Below are 21,875 nucleotides of genomic sequence, written 5' to 3'. Positions count from 1 at the left end.
GTTCAATATTAGGAAAATTATCAGCATAATTGACCATATCAATAACAAAACTAACAGAAATCATATGATTATCTCAATAGATGCAGAAAAGGCTTTTGACAAAATACGGCACCACTTCTGTTAAAAACCCTAGAGAGCATAAGAATAAATGGAGTTTTCCTTAAAATGATAAGTAGTATCTATCTAAAACCATCAGCAATCATTATATGGAATGGGGATAAGTTAGAAGCTTTCACTGTAAGATCAAGGGTGAAACAAGGACACCCACTATCATGACTATTATTTAATATTGTACTAAAAATGTTAGCTTTACCAATAAGAGAAGAAAGAGAAATTGAGGGAATTAGAATAGGCAATGAGGAAACAAAACTCACTCTGTGCAGATGATATAATGGTATACTTAGAGAATTCTAGGCAATCAACTAAAAAACTACTTGAAATAATTAACAACTTCAGCAAAGTTGCATAACATAAAATAAATCCACAAAAATCATCAGCATTTATATATATTACCAACAAAGTCCAGCAGCAAGATATAGAAAGAGAAATTCCATTTAAAATAACTGTAGACAATATAAAATACTTAGGAGTCTACCTGCCAAGACAAACTCAGGAACTATATGAGTACAATGATAAAACATTTTTCACACAAATAAAGTAGTATCTAAATAATTGGAAAAATATCAGTTTCTCATGGATAGGCCAAGCCAATAAAATAAAAATGACAATTCTACCTAAATTAATTTACTTATTCAGTGCCATACCAATCAAACTACCAAAAAATTATTTTATAGAGCTAGAAAAAATAATAACAAAAATCATCTAGAAGAACAAAAGGTCAAGGATATAAAGGGAATTAATGAAAAAAAATTACAAAGGAAGGTGGCCTAACCATGCCAGATCTAAAACTGTATCATAAAGCAGCAATTATCAAAACTATTTGGTACTGGCTAAGAAATAGAGTGTTGGATCAGTGGAATAGGTTAGGTACACAAGACACAGTAGTAAGTGACTATAGGAATCTACTGTTTGATAAACCTAAAGACTCCAGCTTCTGGAATAACAACTCACTATTTGACAAAAACCACTGGGAAAATTGGCAGAAACTAGGCATAGATCAACTGTATACCAATCTCAAACCATAGACCAAGGTAAGATCAAAATGTGTACATCATTTAGACATACAGGGTGATACCATAAGCAAATTAGGAGAGCAAGGAATAATTTCCCTGTCAGATTTATGGAAAAGGGAAGAATTTATGACCAAACAAGAGATAGAGAACATTATGAAATGCAAAATGGATAATTTTGATTACATTAAATTAAAAAGGTTTTGCACAAACAAAATCAGTGTAACCAAGATTAAAAGGAAAGCAGAAAGCTGGGAAACAATTTTTACAGCTAGTGTTTCTAATAAAGGCCTCATTTCTCACATATATAGAGAACTGAGTCAAATTTATAAGAATATAAATCATTCCCCAATTGATAAAATGTGACATGAACAGGCAGTTTTCATATGAAGAAATTAAAGCTATCTATAGTCATATGAAAAAATGCTCTAAATCACTAATTTTTTTTTTTTGGTGAGGCAATCAGGGTTAAGTGACTTGCCCAGGGCCACACAGCTAGTAAGTGTCATGTGTCTGAGGTTGGATTTGAACTCAGGTCCTCCTGACTCTAAGGATGGAGTTTATCCACTGCGCCACGTAGCTGCCCCTCTAAATCACTATTGATTAGAGAAATGCAAATCAAAACAACTCTGAGGTATCACATCACACCTATCAGATTGGCTAACATGACAAAACAGGAAAATGATAAATGTTGGAGAAGATGTGGGAAAATTGGGACACAAATGCATTGTTGGTGGAGTTGTGAACTGATCCAACTATTCTGGAGAACAATTTGGAACTATGCCCAAAGGGCTATAAAACTGTGCATATCTTGATCCAACAATACCACTACTAGGTCTGTATCCCAAAGAGATCATAAAAATGGGAAAAGGACCCACATGTACAAAAATATTTATAGCAGCTCTTCTTGTGGTGGCAAAGAATTAGATATTGAGGGGATGTCCATCAGTTGGGCTGAACAAGTTGTGGTACATGAATGTAATGGAATACTATTGTGCTATAAGAAATGATGAGCAGGTGGACTTTAGAAAAACCTGGAAAGACTTATATGAACTGACGCTGAGTGAAGTGAGCAGAACCAGAAGAACATTGTACATGGAAACAGCCATGTTTAATGACAGCATTTGGAAATAATAACAATAGTAGCCAATATTTATAATGTGCTCTAAAGCTTGCGAAATATTTGACTATATCTAGTTTATTCCTCACAGTTTTGGGAGATTAGGTATTACAGATATAATTCCAGTTTTACAGCTCTTGCTCAAAAGAACTTGAGCGACTTACTTCTGCTCACAGTGGTAGTAAATATTAGAGGTAAGATTTGAACTCACGTCTTTCTTGACTACAGATCTTGTATTCTTTCTACCATGTCACAGTATTTCTTATGATTGGACAGAATGAGAAGCTACCAAGTTACTGAGGTTTGTGGCTATATCAAAAAATACAGAGAATCTTATTAATAATTAGAAGAAAGTTTTCTATCCTATCTGAGATTTTTTTTTCTTTAGTGAGGCAGTTGGGGTTAAGTGACTTGCCCAGAGTCACATAGCTAGTGAGTGTTATGTGCCTGAGGTCGAATTTGAACTCAGGTCCTCCTACTTCATGGCCAGTGCTCTATTCGCTGTGCCACCTAGCTGCCCCGACTGTCTGAGATTTTTTAAAATATGATTTTATCTTGGAGTGTTTGTCTTGAATAACCTGTAGCCAAAGTGAAGACACAGATAGTCTGTTGAATGAGCACTGAACCATTATTTAAGGGTTAATCAATTCAGTCAATAAATAAATATTTATTAAGCACCTACTCTGTGTCAGGCACTGTGCTAAGGGTTAGACATTGACCCTCAAGGATTTGTGTATGTTGGAGAGTGAGGCTAGTTGGGAGGATGTCATATGTCATTCCAGGCATTTGCTGCTCTATCTCCATTGCTTTCTCCAAGTCCTCCTCAGAGATCTATACAAGGATTGCCATTCCTAAGAGCCTTCAGAGTATTTAGAATTCTTATGTGGAGTCCTAAATGATAGCAATGACTCTATTCAATTGTGATAGCTCTTATCACTCTCTAGAGATAACATTGGTAAATGACTTTGGGCAAGGGCATCCCTTCAAACCTATACATGATGCTGCTGCTGCTATGCTTTGCAGCTATAGATGTTTGGGATAGGGAGGATGGCCTGTACTGAGAGGCCCTGGCTTTTCTTTTCCTTTCTCTTTCCGTTCTCTTCTCTCTCTCTTTTTTTTTGGGGGGGGGAGGAAGTAATCTGGGTTACGTGACTTGCCCAGGGTCACACAGTTTGTAAGTGTCTGGGGCCAAATTTGAACTCAGGTCCTTCTGACTCCAGGATCAGTGTTCTATCCACTGTGCCACCTATCTGCTCCCATTTCTTTCGTAAAATAACCATTATTCCAGGACAAGTTTAGTTCTTGTTTAATAAGGAAAATAACGTCCTTTTATGACTGAATAGTCAACAAATGTTCACCTCAAAAAATTATTTTTAATTCTCTGGATACATATCCTAATAAAGTATGCTATGTCTATGGTTACACTGGGTGGACAGTCTCAGAAGAACTGCATCTCATCTGTATCACTAGAGGAAGTACCCACATAGATGAGATCACAGGTTTATCTGAGTATTTGAGAGTGACCTACAAACTGTTTGGTGGGATAGCATGAGTCACCTCAGTGAAGAACATGACATCATTAGTAAGAGTTCCTTCCACTACTCTACTAGAGCCTAATGTTTGATTCTAACATGTTGCTGCCCCTGGCTTTGCAATAATGCAATTAGCACCAACCTAATCTATGTCCAAGTTACCTCTGAAGTCAAAAGGAAAGCTAAACAGTTCGAAAGAAACTCAAAACCAGAGGGAGGATATGGTAAAGGTGGTCTCCTAAGGAATGAATGAATCACCTGAGAAATAGACCAAGGAAGATCTAATTTTCATGTGGCTCCTGGGTAAGCCCTACCATACAAGGTACAAGTATACAATACAAGATATAACTCTTCGATCACACAGGTGATACTATACTGTGGCCTAGCCAACACACAAAGTTAACAGACAGGTTAGTAAAGTCAAAATAGTCTGATGTTTTGGTACTGGCTGGAGGACGAATTACAAACGCAAATAAGTTGGCATTATTACCTCTGCCACTGAGAGAAACAATGATGCAACTTTTAAAATATTGGACTTGGAATCAGAGAACCTGGGTTTTAATCCTTAATCCTCTAATCTGACACTTGCTACCTGTGCAAACTCGAGGAAGTCACAACAATTCTGGGCCACAATTTCCTTCACTGTAAATTGAAGGGGACTGGACTAAGTGACCTCAGAGTTCCTTTCTATCTCTAAATCTATGATGCTACAATGTAGATAAGAAAGGGAGAGGGAAGAATAAACACAGCACGATAATTTCTCAATTAGTCGAATGAAGACCCTTATAGAATGAGACAGAGACTATTCCTATGTTATGTATGTTGGAGAGCAAAAGTAAAGAGGATATTGTGTGTGAGAGAGGTATCCCTAGATATTTTCTAATGCATAGATAAGATATAGGACAAAATAAGTGTCAAAACCTCCAGGTCTGCCAAGAATCAAGAAGTTTGCTTCAAAGGAGTCTCCCTAAAGTGAAGGTAGGAAGGGGAATAAACTTACTCAATAAACTTATATTGACATAGTGTTTTAAGGCTTATACTTCCCTTGAACAGTAACCTCCAAAAAAGCAGAGAAAGTGGGAATTTTTAAACATTTTTGTGGCATGTACCCCTTTAACAGTCTGACGAAGCCTATGGACCTCTTCTCAGAATGCTCTTAAATGAATAAAATAAAATACATAGGATTACAAAGGAAGCTGTCAAAATACAGTTATCAAAATACTACCCAAAAAAGTTCACGGACCCCACTGAGGGCTTCATTGAGAACTCCTGGAAAGAATAAGGGATGTCAACTAAGGAACTAGCATAATTGTACCTCATTCACAGCAGTTTTCCACAAAGGAAAGTAGAGTCAATTGAATGGGGATACATAAAAGAGAAAATATGGGCTCCTTTATGCAGAAGGTTCCTAAAGCCAAATAGTGGTTCAGATGGGAGGACCCAGGTTATTCTGGGTCCGGACTTGGTAATGAAGGCCCATCACAGGAAAGATCTAATAACAAAATGATATCCCAGTAAGTAAGAGGAAATGATATTTCAGCAAGTAAGGAAGAAGAGAAACTATTTACACTAAAGATTTAGGATTTTTAAAAATGAGCTTATAGCAACAAAAAAAATACAAAAAACCCCACAAACCTCATCACAAACTTACTAGGTGAAGAGTAGGTGAAATTCAGTAGTTTACCTCAGAAAACCTTCCCCTCCTCCCCTTTGGAGGCCTGAGAAGACTGCCTGTTCTCAATTTCATACTTGGGTACTCTTTTCTTGTGGGACCCTAGGTATGATCATCCCAGAGCTCTTTTGGGGAGTTACAGCTCCTGCACAATCCTCCAGATAAGAGGAAGGTAAAGGGAAAAGGAGATCAGCTCCTAGTTGATAATATAATTACTCGCCCTTAACACACTGATTATTTCATTCAGTTGACTGGGCTCTGACACGTGAATTTGGCTACAGGTCACTCAGGATGGCCACTTCCAGTTGCTATGAGTATAGTACACACACACACACACACACACACACACACACACACACAGAGCTACCACCTCCTTTTTCATAGGGTGAAATATGAATGAACCAGAGGACAGGTGTGAACAGTGACTGTTGCCAGTACTAGTGAACAAGCTCAGAGCACAGATGGAAGACTGAATTCCCTATGAGCAAACTCCCATCAGGCATCAGTAGGTTTCACCCAAGAAGCATCCCCAACACTCCCCCTGCCATTCACAGCCAGAGGCTTGGGAATACAGGTGGTCTTGGGGAAAGGAGGGTACTGAGGAAGGTTCTCCCCACCCATACTCCATCCCTTCACCCTTCAGAAGAGTACCTGCTAGGGCCTTGATCCGAGACCTCTCAAAGAGCCTGGCGGAGCTATTGTCATTGTCCAACTCATTGTTCGGGGAGTCCCAGCGGGCGTTGATCCTGCTGTACTGCTGGATGCCCACGTTGTCAAACTCAGTGGCGGATGTCATGTTGGGAGGCTCTCAGCAGCAGCTCCTGCCTCAGTCCTCATGAAAGGGCCCCTGGAGGGAGAGCAACATGTATTGAAGGGTTAGCTCCCCACCCCTTCAGACTTTTTCTCAGGGGAAACTTATTCGGAGCCTCTGACAGAAACAGATCCTTCTAAGAGCAGCACACTGTGCCATCTGCCTGAGCATGCTTTCCACCTGAGGTTCCTGGATCATATGTTATGAAATATTGCAGCAACAGCAGCAACAGTAACAATGACGGCGGCAACAGTGGCAGCGGCAGCAGAAGGGACAAGGAGAGCTGCATGCAGTAAGAGTCAGGGCAGCCAGCAGGTGGAGACGTCAGTTGCAGTGAACCAGAGCTCCCCACCCCCTTCCTGCGTTCCAGACAGACTGCTAGCTGGGGTCGGGCTCCAGAGGCTGCAGAGGCAACCGCGCTGAGGAGAGAAGCATCTGCCCACCAAATTGAGGCCAGGACACAATGGGGGGCAGGGGGGGGGAAAGGAGGAGGGAAGGGACAGGGGAGGGAGGAAGCAAGCTGGGGAATAGGCTGAGTGTAGCTTGAAAAGAAAAATGAATAAATAGGGAAAATGGAAATGGAAAAAGCCAGCTTAGGGTTGTCTCCAAAGCTTCAGGGCTTGTAGCAACTCAGTCCTGGAGAAAGTCCACCCAGATAGCTTACTAAAGGAATTCTCTTGCTACAGATATTCATCAGGCTGTGTCTTTGGTGAGGTGCTCTTTAGCTAAGTGGAGCCTTTTACTCCATGGGCAAAAAAAATGGAGTTCCTGTTGAAATCCGCTGAGCCACAGAGCCTGGCTTGACCTGTATGCCCAAGTCCAGTAACACCTGACTGCCAACATTACGATGCTTTGTGAAGGAGCAATGTTTACATGGGACAATTGGTGGTTGCAAGTCCTTTATATAAGGGGCAGCTTTAGAAGCCCCAAATCCCAGGTGCTTGTTGTCATTTGTTTATTCAGTTGTATGATCTTTGGGATGTTATTGTACTCTCTGGACCTTCAATTCTCCTCTCTGTAAAATGGAACCAATAATCCTTGATTCCCAATGACCTACAACCAGCCTCCCAAAGTTTTTTCACAGACTCATGAGATAATATCTATAAAATACTTCAGATAAAATACCTTTTTATTTAGAACATACTGGAAAAGGCCTCAATCACATTAATAATAGATACAAAGAATAAAATCTGAGACTACCAAAGAATATTATTAAAATTCAGGTTTGGTTTTTTTGTTGTTGTTTTTAAAGAAGAAAATGCACAAGGCTAACTTAATATAACTGTAACTTGAAGTAGTAATACCCAATTTCTTAGGAGCATAAGAGCACTGAAAAGTTTTGTCTCACATAAATATACCTCAGACTACCCTCCTTTTTCAATACTCCCTAACAGGGGCACAAACCCATATCTGCTGAGGTCACAGTCCCCTTTGCAGTCACTACCATCAGTCCTGGCCTGGCCTCTTGGGAATTCCCACAGCTCTGCTAGCCTTAGCATAGATCAAACCCTTATTCTAGGTGACTGTTGTTTTTTAATCCAACTCTTATTAGATAGTTATAGAGGGAAAAGTGATAGAACAAGATAAGCCTTACCAGGGATGGGGAACCTGTAGCCTCGAGGTCACATGTGCCCCTCTAGGTCCTCAAGTGCAGTCCTTTGACTGAATCCAAACTTCACAGAACAAATCTCCTTAATAAAAGGATTTGTTCTGTAAAACTTGGACTCGGTCAAAAGGCACCCCCCCGCCCAAGGATCTAGAAGACCACATGTGGCCTTGAGGCCACAAGTACCCCATTCCTGCCTTTGACCATCAAGTTTATATGTCTTAACCTTTTTTGTGTCATGAACCCCTTTGACAATGTGGTGAAGTCTATATATCCCTTCTCAGCATTATATTTTTAAATGCATAAAATAAAATACATAGATAAACAAAGGAAACCAATTATGTTGAAATATAGTCATCAAAATATTAAAAAAAAAAAGTTCACAAAGCCCAGGTTAAGAACCTCTGATCTAGAATCAGTTTGTTTAACCACCTTTGTGCCAGACCCACCATCCAGTCCCCGGGGTAGGGGTGGGGGAGGAGAGGGGGGTGGCACACGCTGGGGTTCAGTTCTTACTGTTTTTCCCTGTCCCTTATCTTATATGGTGCCTTTTTTTACAGCTCGTCTTATTATTTACCTACCTCATTAAAAACTACATGCTATCGTTATGCTTCATACAGGCAGCAGCAAAATAACCAAAGGAAGCAAACATAGACTCTTAAAAACAGCAAGGGTTTCACCACCGTGTTTGCCACTCACTGGTCTTTCAACATTTTTTGCAGTCTGAAGATGAAGCATATACAGAGTGAAAGCTAATTGTACCGTGCTATGTACTATACAATCCTATTCTGTACTGTACTGTGCAATGCTACGCTGTGTTATGCCAGGTCATGTCAGACCTTATAGCAGCCTGGGGGAGGGGGAAGCGATTTACTTCAATCATGAGACCCCTTTGCTTCTTTAAAAGGGACAGACTGGCCTGGGTAAGCTGCCTCTAGTAGAACAGTTCTTGATTGAACTAGCCAACCAGCCTGGACAAGATAAAGAATGATTTCTTTTTTCCTTCTTTGCTCTATTTGTTACTGCTACTCACTCATAAGGGAGAAGGGCCATCCAAACTCCATTCGAACACCAAACGTGGCCAAAGCCTCCTGGAAAGAACAGGGCTGCTAGACTCCAGAGAGATGTGATCGAACCATGCACGATGGAGGTAACAAGACCCTGGGTCTTCGTCAGAGCCCTGGGCTATTTTTAAGAGTGGCAGAGAAAAGAACAGGCAGTGAAGGACGGGGGAGTGAAATTACCCTTGCCTTGACTCCGTAAATAAGTCTGCCCCAGAAAGAACAGACTTAGCAGGCAGACTGGTAGGCCTGGGGTTCAAGACAAGATTGATTGCTCTGGGTTCAGAAGAGCAGCAACTCGATAACAATTCATCCTGCTTAAAATATCCCTCCTGTGACAGGAGGCAGGAAATGAAGGCACGAACCAAACATCATCTTGTCTTCAAATTTTTTTAAAACAATAATAACCAAAAAAAATTAAGAGGATTGTTCCCTTGGAAATAAACAAATGAAGATGGTTCAAAGAATGATAGGTGGAATCCACTTCTTACCAGCTCTTTAAGCCATATTCTTCTGCAAAGCTGCTGTTTCCAGGTGGCATCCTGGGGAAAGCAATTTATACTCAGAAAGAACATTTGCCTGGTAAGGTGAATTCCACTAACTTCACACAGTTAAGTGGGCAGCAAGATATCTATACATGATCAGTAGGAGAAATATTGAGAGATCTCTGATGGGTGATACGAATAATATAAATATAAGACAAAAAGACTGAAGGAAGAAAATAAGGCAAAGCAGGGGGAAATTGCTTTGTAGATTAAGATCCATCTTATGCTCAATTTAATCCAATCTTCCCCCATAAGAAATTCTCTCACATTTTTCTTATTTTTTTTTCTATTTTGGGGGGAAAGGGGAAGGCAATTAGTGTTAAGTGACTTGCCCAGGGTCACGCAGCTAGTGTCTGAGGCCAAATTTGAACTCAGGTCCTCTTGACTCCTAGGACAGTGCTCTATCCACTGTGCCATCTAGCTGCCCCTTTCTTATTTATTAATGCAAAGCTGGCCCTGCAAAAAGCTTTGCCATAAGAAGGCAAGAGGCTAGGTAGAAAGGGTTCTTAATTAATTATCTGTATCTCTAAATACATTGCCACAGGTTCAGGATTTTTGCTGTTGTTTTCAGTCATTTCAGTCATATTCAACTCTCTGTGACCCCATTTGGGGTTTTCTTGGCAAAGATGCTAGAGTGGTTTGCCATTTCCTTCTACAGCTCATTTTACAGATGAGGAACTGAGGCAAACAGAGGTAAGTGACTTGTCCAGGGTTACACAGCTTTGTAAGTGTCTGAGGCCAGATTTGAACTCAGGAAGATGAGTCTGACTCCAGGTCCAGTACTTTTGTCCACTGCACCACCTAGCTGCCCACTGGGTTTGGCACAAGACCTTCAATTTACTGAAGAGACACTAAATACAAGGCTAACCTAAGATCTAGAACCACAGAATGATGCAGTGGGAAGTTCTCTAAATTTGGAGTTAGAGGATCCAAATTTAATTTCCATCTCTGCTGTGACTTTGGACAAGTCACTTAATGTCTCTGAGCCTCAGGAGTTTTTTGGTAAAGTAAAAGGAATAGATGGCCCATAAAATCCTTTCTGGCTTTAAATAATCCTTCTAACCCAATCCAGGTTCTGAAGGAATAAAAGAATCTCAGACACAGGGCTGGGGCATTAATACTTGTTGAACTGAAAAGAACTTCCTTCCAATCTTCTTATCTCTTCTCATACAACATAAAATATAGTATATTTTTCTGGCCACAGAACATTGATAAGAAGCCAAGTGTCAAAATATATTTCTAGAGAAAGGAAAATGGGAGGGAGGTGTTGGGGTAGAGAAAAGGGGATGAGAAATTATCAGACCAAAGTAAGAACAGTGAAGTCAGCTGTGTCTAGCTTTCCTGTTCTTAGCAAACTCTTGCTATGGAGAAATCCAGATAAGTCAGATGGATTACACAGGGTGGTTCCCATCCTCTTTGTCCTTTCTCTGATCCTACAGCCAAAGATAGTATCTTTTTTATTGTCTTGGATACTACTGAACTCTTGGACATAGAATCCTGATTGTTCCATTCATCAGGCATTTATTAAGCACCTACTATGTGCCGTGTACTTCGCTGGGCACCAAAACCACAAAGAAAATAATGAAAACAGCCTCTGCTCTCAAGGAGCTTAGACTCTACTGGGTGGCTCAGGTACATAAATAAATAACAAATATATACAAAGTTAATACAAAACAAATTTTATTTTTTTAATAGGGAGAACACTAGCAACTGGAGAGATCAGAAAAGACCTGCAGGAGGGACTATTTGAATCCCACTTTGAATGAAATTAATGAGGCAGAGAGGAAGACGAGAAACATGTCAGGCCTAAAGGATAGCTGGTGAAGAGGCAAATTGGCTGGAGATGAAATACTGTACATGGGGAACAGGAAATAGGTCAGTTTGACTGGACTGCATCATGTGTGAGGGGAAATAATGTGAAATGTCTAGAAAAACAGGTTGGAACCATATGTGGAGTGCTTTAAATACCAAAGAGAAGAATGTCTGTTTTTATTAGAGGCGCTAGGGAACGAGCCAGTAAAGGGTTTTTTGTTTGTTTTTTAAAGCAAGTGAATGATTTGTCACAATTGAGCTTTAATAATCATTCTTATTATATCATCTTTAGCTACCTCTATTCCATTTTCTTCTACTGCCAGCTCATTTTGGTATTGGGGGCAAGTAGGATCAAAAGTTAATCCTTGAAATTCCCCTAAATTCCTTCTAAAGAGTAGTAGTTTCTATGTGGTAGGCACTGTACTAAGCATTAGGGATACAAAGAAAGGCAAAAACACCATTCCATCACTCAAGGATCTCACATAGTAACAGAGGAGACAATATGCAAATAACTATGTACATTCTAAAGTTACAACGGATAGAGTAGCAGTCCCAGAGTCAGGAGAACCTGAGTTCAAATCCAGCCTCAGACAATTACTAGCTGTGTGACTCTGGGCAAGTCACTTAGCCCTGTTTGCTTTAGTTGTAAAATAAGCTGGAAAAGGTAATGACAAACCACTCCAGTATCTCTGCCAAGAAAACCCCCAAATGGGGTCATGAAGAGTCAGACGTGACTGAAACAATTCAATAACAGCAACATGTACATACTAAGATACACACAAATATGTATGTATGCATGTATATATGTGCATGTATATATGTAAGTATAGACAGATATGAAGATATATAATAAAGATAAATAACATAATATATAGATATATTATATCATATAATATTTATTGATATATTAATTATAATATAATTACATTATCCTATAATATAGATATAGATAGTTAGATAACTTCAGAGGGTACTAGGAGTATGGAGGCAGAGAAGATCCAGAAAAAGCTTCTTGTAGAGGAGAGATTTGCATTAAGTCTTTAGAAAGGACAGAGAAGCCAGGAGGTAGAGAGGGAAAACATTCCAAGCATGGGGTCATGTGCTGAGAACATCAAATAAGCCAGAGTAGCTGGATCACAGAGTACATGGAAGGGGGGATAAAGAGGAAGAAAAGTGGAGTGATAGAAAGGGGCCAGATTGTGAAGGGCTTTAAACGCCAGAGCATTTTATATCTAATCCAGTACTTAGCCCAATGCCTGGCACAAAGTAGTCACTTAATAAATGTTTATTGACTAATTAATTATGGAGGCAAGAGAGAGCCACTGGAGCTTATTTAGTAATGAAGTGGTATGGTCTACTTTAAGAAAATCACTTTGGCAGCTGAGTGGAAGAAAGCTATTGCAATAGTCCAATTATGAGATTAGGCAGCTAGTTGGCTCAGTGGACAGAACACTGGGCCTCAAGGCCAAGAAGACTCATCTTCCTGAGTTCAAATCCAGCCTCAGATTATGTGTGTGACCCTAGGCAAGTCACTTAACCCAGTTTGACTCAGTTTCCTTATCTGTAAAATGAGCTAGAGAAGAAAATGGCAAACCACTCCAGGATCTTTGCCAAGAAAACCCCAAATGAGGTAATGAAAAATTGGAAATTACTGAAATGACAGAAAAACAACAAAATTATGAGATCATGAGGAGCTGCACCAGGGTGAATAAAGAGAAAGGGATATATGTAAATGATAATGTGAAGGTAGAAAAGACAAGATTGGACAACATACTGGATATGCAGGGTAAATGTGAGTAGAGGACTACACCAAAGTTGTGAACATGGGTGAGCCGGAGAATGGTGGTATCCTTGACAGTAAAGGAAAAATTGGGAAGAGGGGAAAGGTTTTGAGGAAAGATAATGAGTTTTATTTTGAACACATTGAATTTGAGATGCCTATATAATACCCACTTTGAGAGGATCAAGGAGTAGGTAGTTGGTGATGGAAGACTGAGAATAGAGCTTAGGAAGGAGTTAGGGTTGGACGATTCACATTTGGGAACCATCTGCATAAAGATGATAGTTGAACTCATGGGAGAGGATAACATCACCAAGTCAGATAAGAGGTAAAAGAGAAGAGGTCCCAGGTCAGAGCCTAGAGTGACAACTTACAGTGGACATGAAAACCTAGAGTGCACATGATTTGGAGAAGGATTCAGCAAAGGAGACTGAAAAAGAGCAATCAGACAAGTAGAAGGAGATCCAGGAGAGAATGGTGTCAAATAATGTCAATTTACAGTTCCAATAGTGTCAAATGCTTCAGAGAGGTAAAGAAGGATGAGGATTGAGAAAAGGTCATTAAAATTGGAAATTAATAAATCACTGATAATTTTGGAGAGAAAACAGTTTCAGTTGAATAATAAGATCAGAAACAAGACTGCAGAGAGTTTAAAAGCAGTGAGAGGTGAGGAAGTAGAGGCAGGAAGGATAAGGCTTTCTCAAGGAATTTAGCTAAAAAGGGAGGAGCTAGGATGAAGGCTGGTAGGGATGGTTGGATCAAGTGAGGATTTAAAAAGAGGTAGACATAGATATGATTATAGCCAGTAGGGTAGACAAGGACAGATTGAAACTTACAGGCAAAGTAAGGATGACAGAAGAGGCGATCTGCCTGGAGAGTATGGGAGAGGATGGGATCAAGAGTACATGTTGTGGGGTTTGCCTTGGCAAGAAGTAGGGCCACCTCTTCATGTTAAACAGGTGTGAAGGAGGAGCTATCTTGGGAACATGTCTGAGTGATAGGAGATGAGGAAGAGGAGAGAAGAAGGAGCTCTCAGGAATAATCTCAATTATTTTCAGTGAAACACAAGGTGAGATCCTGGGGGAAGGGATATTTTAGAGAAGCTTAAGGAACCCTTTCTTATCCTAATCCAATCTCTAAAATACAATCACCTACAAAGCAGAGTAAACATGCATTAAAAACTTCACTGTTAGAGGAAGATGAAAATATTTGTTCCTTGGAGCAAAAAGCAAGAAGTGAAATTAGTCCAACTATGTCTTCCTAGGATGGTGGTGGGTGGAAGTCAAGACCATCTGGTTAATGGTGAGGTTTACTTAAACCTCACAGTCATAGAATTTCATTTCTAAGTCCACACCACTAGTTGCCTCCTACCCAGTGTAAATATTTCTCCCCACTGGACACCTTTGCTTTTTGTTGTTGTTATTGCTGCTGAGAATTTCTTGTTCCCCATTTTTTTTTTTTTTTGCTAATCATTGAGATTTTAAATAATGGTAGTTTGCAGCTATCACATTTAGCAAGACATTTAAAAACTAAACATCCTGAACATGAAGGCGAACTTTTATAATTGTTTTCAGCAGTGTTTAAATTCATGTAATATTCAATTCAGCACATTGCAGTTTCAGTCAATTTAGTGGCATGTCTCTGGGTACTGAAGCTTGTTGGCGTCTGTATTTGGTTGTCACCATCAAGCCTCCCCAGACTATAGTCTAATGTGCTGGTCAGCCTAGCTCTCTAGATCAGTTATCTCAGAAGTTTTTTTTAATGATATACCTCTATTAGAAATAAAAAATGTTTTGAGTACATACCCTTAACACATGTATATTTGCTTTTAAAAAAATTATGTGCATATAATGTCATAATTATGTAGATGACTAAAATTACACAATAGACATTTTTGAAAGATGAGAATGAAAACATTTTGAAAGTATTTGCAAACAAAACAATAAACTTGCTCAATAAAATTTCATCATTAATATTTTAATGAAATTAATTTGATTGAAATAATTATTTTTTTAAATCTTGGTTTAATGCTTTGTAATATAGCAATCTGAAGGTCTCATGTAAGTTTAGTTCATTTTGATACTTGGCTTTAATAAATGTCACAGTGTCAAAGATAGATAAAAGTGGAAGAAGTTCATCATTGGCTATGCTTACTAAATCAAGATAGTCATTTGTCAATCCCATCTATCATACAAAGATTTTCGTTCAACTTAGAGAAAAACTTCCATCTTCCCTGTCGATGATCAGTTATTTCTTTAAAAGTAATCAGAAGGTGTTATATATTTTCATTTTTTAAAACAAATTGGTTCAAAACCCAACAAAATTCTTTGTTTTGAAGATTTTGGACAGTTTAGAAAAATTCTTTCCAAATTTTTTTTTAAACATGCAGATATGAGGTTGAGGGAGGGTGTGTGTGTGTGTGTGTGTGCATGTGTGTGTGTGTCTATCTGTCTGTCCATCTGTCTGTGTCTATGTTTGTGTTTTAAACAGACACCACACTACTGGTACATTGTTTTCAGCAACAATGAAAACATTCCGAAGATCAGTTTTCAAGATGTTCTCTCCATTGCATGTTCCTTGAAAAAGTAGTTATTTTCTCACTCATTGTTAAAATGTTGCTTCACCTTAAAGGATCAGATTTTTTTTTTTAAATATCTGTTAGCATAAACTATCTGTGGCATACTACTGACAGCTACTTGTCACCACAGAACAGATCAGAAACTTTGGAACATTTGTCTTTCTGGAAAAGAAAAATGTGTAATTCATCTTGAAATTCAATAAGAGATAACTAGCAAACATATGTGTGAGAGCAACTGCTCCATCGGTGGTAACAGTTTCTTCATAAAACACTGTTATCAAAGAAGTAAATTACTGTTGAGAATTTATCTTCTCTACATCTTTCCCTTAGTGGCTCACAAAAACAATAGTTCTTCCTCTGTTTCATTATCAAAATAGAATCTAGTAACACCATGAACTGGTAAATCAAAAAAATCTTTACTTTCCTTCAGCCAAATACAAAACCTCCCCCACCACATATTTGTTCTAATATCTGTTTCTTTAAATCTTCAGCGATGTTTCCTATGCAGCTTTCAACAGGATTTACTAGCAGAAGAATGCACTTTAGTATCTCACCATATAATTTTCCATGTATTATTCTGGGCATTTTTGTTTGTTGCAGGAAGAATAAGTCTCTCCCAATGGTATGTGTCTTTTTGTCTCTCGCTATTATGTAAGAAACCTCCAAAGTGTCTCTTAGAAATTTGTCATTAAGTTTATTGAAAATGCTAAGCACTTAAACACTGTTGAAAAAATGATAGAAGTTTGCCTTTCTGTTCAAGATGCTTTCAAATGTCCTGCTGTGATGGCTGCAAACTATCATTATTTAGTATCTCAAGGTATAATATAAGTACGTTCAAGGTTAATCATTAACAGCAATAGAGACCCATAGATTGAGGAATGACTAAACAAACTGTGGTACATTAATCTAATGGAATACTGCTGTGCTATGAGAAAAGGTGAGGATGATGAATACAGAAAAACACGGAAAGACTTATTTGAACTGATGCCCTGTGAAGTAAGCAAAGCCAAAAAAACAATATACACGACGACGGTAAAGAAAACCAAAAGAGCAACCACCACAAAACAAATCAAAGTGAATGTTACAAAATGATAAAGAACAAGTTTCAAAGAAGAGATATGAGAACACAGCTCCTCCTCCTCCTTTACAGAGCTGGGAGGCCCGGGGCTGTGGAACATCAGCGGACAGCTTGGTGGCACAGTGGATAGAACACTGGCCCCAAAGTCAGGAAGACTTGAGTTTAAATCCAGTTTCAGATCCCTACTAGCTACATGACCTTGGGCAAGTCACTTAATCCCTGTTTGCCTCAGTTTCCTCATCTATAAATTAAGGATAATGATAGCACATACCTCTTACGGTTCTTGTGAAGATCAAATGAGATAATAATTGTAATGTTCTTAGCAGTGTCTGGCACATGTAAGTGATATATACATTTTAGCTATTATTATACATATATTCTCAGATTTTGTGATATATATTGTTTTTGCTAATTGTTTTTCTCTTTTTCTTTAAAAATGTTAATGTTATATAGAATGGGTCTCTGGGAGAGGTTGGGAGAGGGATACTGGGGGAATTTAGACAATGTGAAAACAAAAGCTATCAATAAAAATTTATTTTAAAAAACAATAGTGGGAAAGTGTCAGCTTTGCCATTGTTTCATTCTCTTGCGTTCACATTATTAACTTTATCTTCAATCTGTAGTTTTCTTTGTAGGAATTTTTGTAAGCTACTTATCCATTTTATGAGGAATAGTTTAGTTAGAACTAGATAATATATATTCTTATAGATAAATCCTTTAACCTAGTTAAAACTAGATAATATAATTTTTAAAATCCTCTCAACCAGGCCCTCATATACTGTAATACATCATAATATGTTGAAAGTGAGTGAATGAATGAAGACACCATTGTCAACCTCTTCTCACTGTGGATCTCCCATTCTTCTTTCTGAGTACCTCAAAAACTACGTGTGACATGACCATCTGACATGCAGACAACATAAAAGTGCCCATAACAATTTATTAATTATTAATAAAGATCAGGTGATTTCTCACTTTTTAGATTACAAGAAAAAACTTTTAGAAGTTTACCTTGTTTGAAAAACGGTTGCTTGCCCAGTGACTATAAGCTAAAGTCAGTAAGTATGATCATTTCATTAAAAAAAACAAACCTGGATATGTCTTGGGGATATGATTCCACTAATTCAGTTAATGTAGCTAGCCAGGCAGGTGAATTTCTTTCATTAATAAACAAAAATTAAATGCTCTGATTTCGATCAAGCAGAAAGTTGTCAACATAATGCCATTCCTCTTTCTTTATATGGTTGCTTAATGATGTCAGACCTTATTCTCTTATTCATATTTGGTTATTTTAATTATGTCTAGGTATGTGTATAAGGAATGGGAAAAAAAGTCACTTTGGCTTCACTGCATGGTTCAGGAAGAGGATTACTGTATAAAGCAAGAAAGTTAGGTTGAGGCCAAGTTGTCAAAGTCTTGAAACCAAACAGACATTTATATTTTGTTCTAAAGTCACCAGGGAGACACTGGAGTTTATTGAGTTAAGGGTGGGAAGCTGACATGTTCAAACCTGTGCTTTAGGAAAATCACAGTTATATAGAAAATAGATTGGAGACGAAAGAGACTTGAGGCAGAGAGTCCAATTAGGAGGCTATTACAATAGTACAGATGATGAGTAACTGGAACGAGGTGGTAGCTGTGTGAGTAGAGTAAACATGTTCCAGAGGACTGATGAAGGATGCTACCCATCTTCTCACAAAGGTGATGGACTCAGTATGCAGAATGAAAAGCAGTTTCAGACATGGCCAATGGGTAAATTTGCTATACTTGATTATGCTTAATTGTCACAAGGAAGGATTTAGGTTTTTTTAATGGTATAGTATGGGTTGGGGGGGGTAGGGATTTGGGGTTGTTAACTGACAAAAATAAAGAAGAGAGTCACTGAAGCACTTTTAAACACTGAGAGACCCAGACAAGCTAGACGGTTTTATAATATTGAATTTATTACATTAAAAAAAGCAATCGAGACCTGCAGCTTCATATATCATCCTCTTTTTTCTGTTCTTTAGAGAGATGTTCACATTAATTGGTGTTTTCCAATTAGCAAAAAACAAAAATTATTCTTTTAAAATCTGAAAAAAACATACAAGAAATGCTATGGAAGTAGAAATGACAAGATCTGACAGCTCAAGAGTTATGGAAAGTAAGGAGTCAAGGATAATAGTGAGGTTATAAACATAGGCTGCTGGAAAAATAGTGTACCCTCAATAGAAAGAGGAAAATTTTGGAAGAAGAGTGTTTTTTTGGGGGGGAAATAACATAAACACAACTCATTCATTTCTGCTCATCCTAGGCTACTCACTTTCCCATCCAAAACAAAACACAAAAAGTGTGTGTGTGTGTGTGTGTGTGTGTGTGTGTGTGTGTGTGTGTGTGTGTGAGCACACAGAGCCCTTAGCTGAGGGGTGCCTGCTGTAGAATGTGGAGGGAAAAGGGAAGGACTAGGGATGCTGGAGGATTGGAGCACTTAGGGTAATACTGCTGTAGGTATCTTGCCTGGTAGATGCCCTGAGGAGCCCACATCCTGTAATGGAAGGAAAGTTATTGTTGTTGTTAAGTCATTTCAGTCACGTCTGACTCTTTGTGACCCCATTTAGGGTTTTCTTGGCAAAGACACTGGAGTGGTTTGCCATTTCCTTCTCCAGCTCATTTTACAGATGAGGAAATTGAGGCAAAAAGGGTTAAGTGACTTGCCCAGGGTCACACAGCTAGTTGTTATCTGAGGCCGGATTTTGAACTTGGGAAGATGAGTTCCTCACTCCAGGCCCAGCACACCCTCAGAGAACTATTTAAGGGACTAGTGAAGTTGTGTTGTAAACAAGGCCACAACAGACCATGGTAGAGGTCAAGGGAAAAAGGGAAGTTGCAATCCTCCCATCTTCCCTCTCTCCCATTGATTCATCACACAACCCTTGAGGGTCCAAGGCATGGCATCCCAGGGCTACTCCACCGCTCCCACTTTGGAAAACAAGGTTAGAGGTAATTGACGGACCACAGTCCTGACCCTTTTTCTTCAATCTTTATGCTAACAGGTACCCTTCTATAGACTTATGAGTGCCAACCGCTCTACCATTATCATGAAAAAGTCTCCTGCTCCAGATTATATTCTGGAATTGACCCATGGTGGGAAGGGGAGGGGACTCAGAGCTCCAAGAAGCTCTCAGCAAAGACTTCCAAGGAACAGGTGCTGCTCAGCTTCTAACACTGGGGATTTCCCATGAGCTATACAGATCTCTTTACGTCAGCATCTAGTAATGTCTCACAGTCCATACAGAGAGAAATGTCTGTTAGGGACTACGAAGGGGAGCAAACAGAGGTTGATATTGTTAATATCCAGGGTATTAGTAACTATCCATCTCAATTCGTCAGATCAATGGCTACATCAGCAAAAGGCTTTTATTAGACCCGGAAATAGTCACTTGCCTACTTGTAAGTATAGTGAGACTTAAATTCCCTATAGGAACCATTCCAAAAGGCACATTTAGGGATGTACTTTTTCCAGTCAATCAATCGATCAGTCCATAAATAAACATTTATTTAGCACCAGCTATGTGCCAGACACTGTGGTAAGTGCTGGGAATACCAAAAGAAGCAAAAGATGGTCCCTGCCCTCGAGGAGCTCACAATAAGTTTCCTATCTGTAAAAAGAAGGGTAGTAATATATAGGCATGCTGACTGTCTCTAGATTTATCTGTAGGATGAAATGGACTGTATCTGCAAAAGAATCAGAAAAGAAGGTATTATACATTGTTCAGTGGTATCAGACTCTTCATGAGCCCATCTGGGGTTTTCTTGGCAAAGATACTGAAGTGGTTTGCCATTTCCTTCTCCAGCTCATTTTACAGATGAGGAAATTGAGGCAAAAAGGGTTAAGTGACTTGCCCAGGGCCACACAGCTAGTAAACATCTGAGGCCAAGTTCGAACTCAGGAAGGTGAGTCTTCCTGACTTCAGGCAGAGCACTCTATCCACTGCGCCACCTAGCTGCCAATGGTATTACATGCTCTTCTCCAATTATGGATCTCAGAGCGCTTCATAAACACACATTCCTCCAACCTCTTCTGATAGAAGCCCTTCATAACCCTGCCCTTCCTCCTAGCTTTTCAGTCTTCTTACACCTTACACTAACTTACATAACCCATGATCCTGTGACACCGGCCTCTATGCTGTTCCTTATAGAAGACATTCCATCTACCTTCTGGCTTCCTTCAAGTTTCTGCTAAAAATCTTACCTTAAAAAAAAAAAGTTGGGACAGCTAGGTGGCACAGTAGATAGAGCACCGGCCCTGGATTCAGGAGGATCTGAGTTCAAATCCGGCCTCAGGCACATAACACTTAATAGCTGTGTGACCCTGGGCAAGTCACTTAACCCCATTGCCTAGTCAAAAAAAAAAAAGCCTTTCCCAATCCCTCTTAATGCTAGTACCTTCCCTCCATTGATCATCCCCAATTTTCCCTGTACACATGTATGTTTGTCTATAATTGCTGGTGCATTGTCTCCCCCATTAGAATGTTCTCCTGTGGAGAACAGGAACTGGTTTCTCGCCTTAATTTTCACATTGCTGGCACATAGTAGGTGCTTAATAAATATTTCCATGTTGAGCGACTGAATGGTAAGGACTACAGATTAGATTCCTACACTCAATCTGTTGCTCTGACTGAACCACAAGATTCTCTGAATGGATAGACTGCTGAGTCCTTCATAGTCATACTAGCAAGAAACTAATTTATGACTGTATATAATTAGGGAAATGTTTTGGCTAACCAATATATTCCCTTCCTTCACCTAGAGTCCCGCTGCCTTAGATTTTAATGTTCTGTATATTAATCTGATTGCAAACAAGGCAGGAACCTGGCCTGGTTCTTTGTCGTTCTCCATGGAGCCACAGACTCTGGTGCCAAACTCTGGAGGATGTTCAGTGCCAACTAAGGGAAGTCTGCCTTTTAATGGAGAGCTATAAATGGACCATAAGTTCAAGTATTTATTAAGTTCCTTTTGTGTGCTGTCTTCTACCATTAGACTGTAAGCTCCTTGAAGGCAGAGACTGTCTCTTTTTCTTCTTTGTATCACCAACAGTTAACACAGTGCCTAGCAAATAGTAGGTGCTTCATAAATGCTTATTTAATTGATTTGAATTGCCTACTGTGCGG

At 39.1% G+C, this 21,875-nt stretch overlaps 1 protein-coding gene across 1 annotated transcript in view; it reads right to left on the bottom strand.

The window, feature by feature from the left end:
- SPTB (spectrin beta, erythrocytic) overlaps window positions 1-21,875 on the bottom strand; it is a 160,237-nt gene that overhangs the window by 100,231 nt on the left and 38,131 nt on the right. Inside the window, exon 2 of the mRNA XM_027843761.1 lies at window positions 6,106-6,301. Within this exon, the coding sequence (XP_027699562.1) occupies window positions 6,106-6,250 (145 nt within the window). The 5' untranslated portion in view covers window positions 6,251-6,301. The remainder of the gene's footprint in view (window positions 1-6,105; window positions 6,302-21,875) is intronic.

Source organism: Vombatus ursinus, unplaced genomic scaffold (assembly GCF_900497805.2).
Source record: "Vombatus ursinus unplaced genomic scaffold, bare-nosed wombat genome assembly UNPS02014926.1, whole genome shotgun sequence".
Classification (NCBI taxonomy): Eukaryota; Metazoa; Chordata; class Mammalia; order Diprotodontia; family Vombatidae; genus Vombatus; species Vombatus ursinus.
Note: the sequence above shows the minus strand (reverse complement) of the source record. Positions and strands in the feature narration are given on the sequence as shown.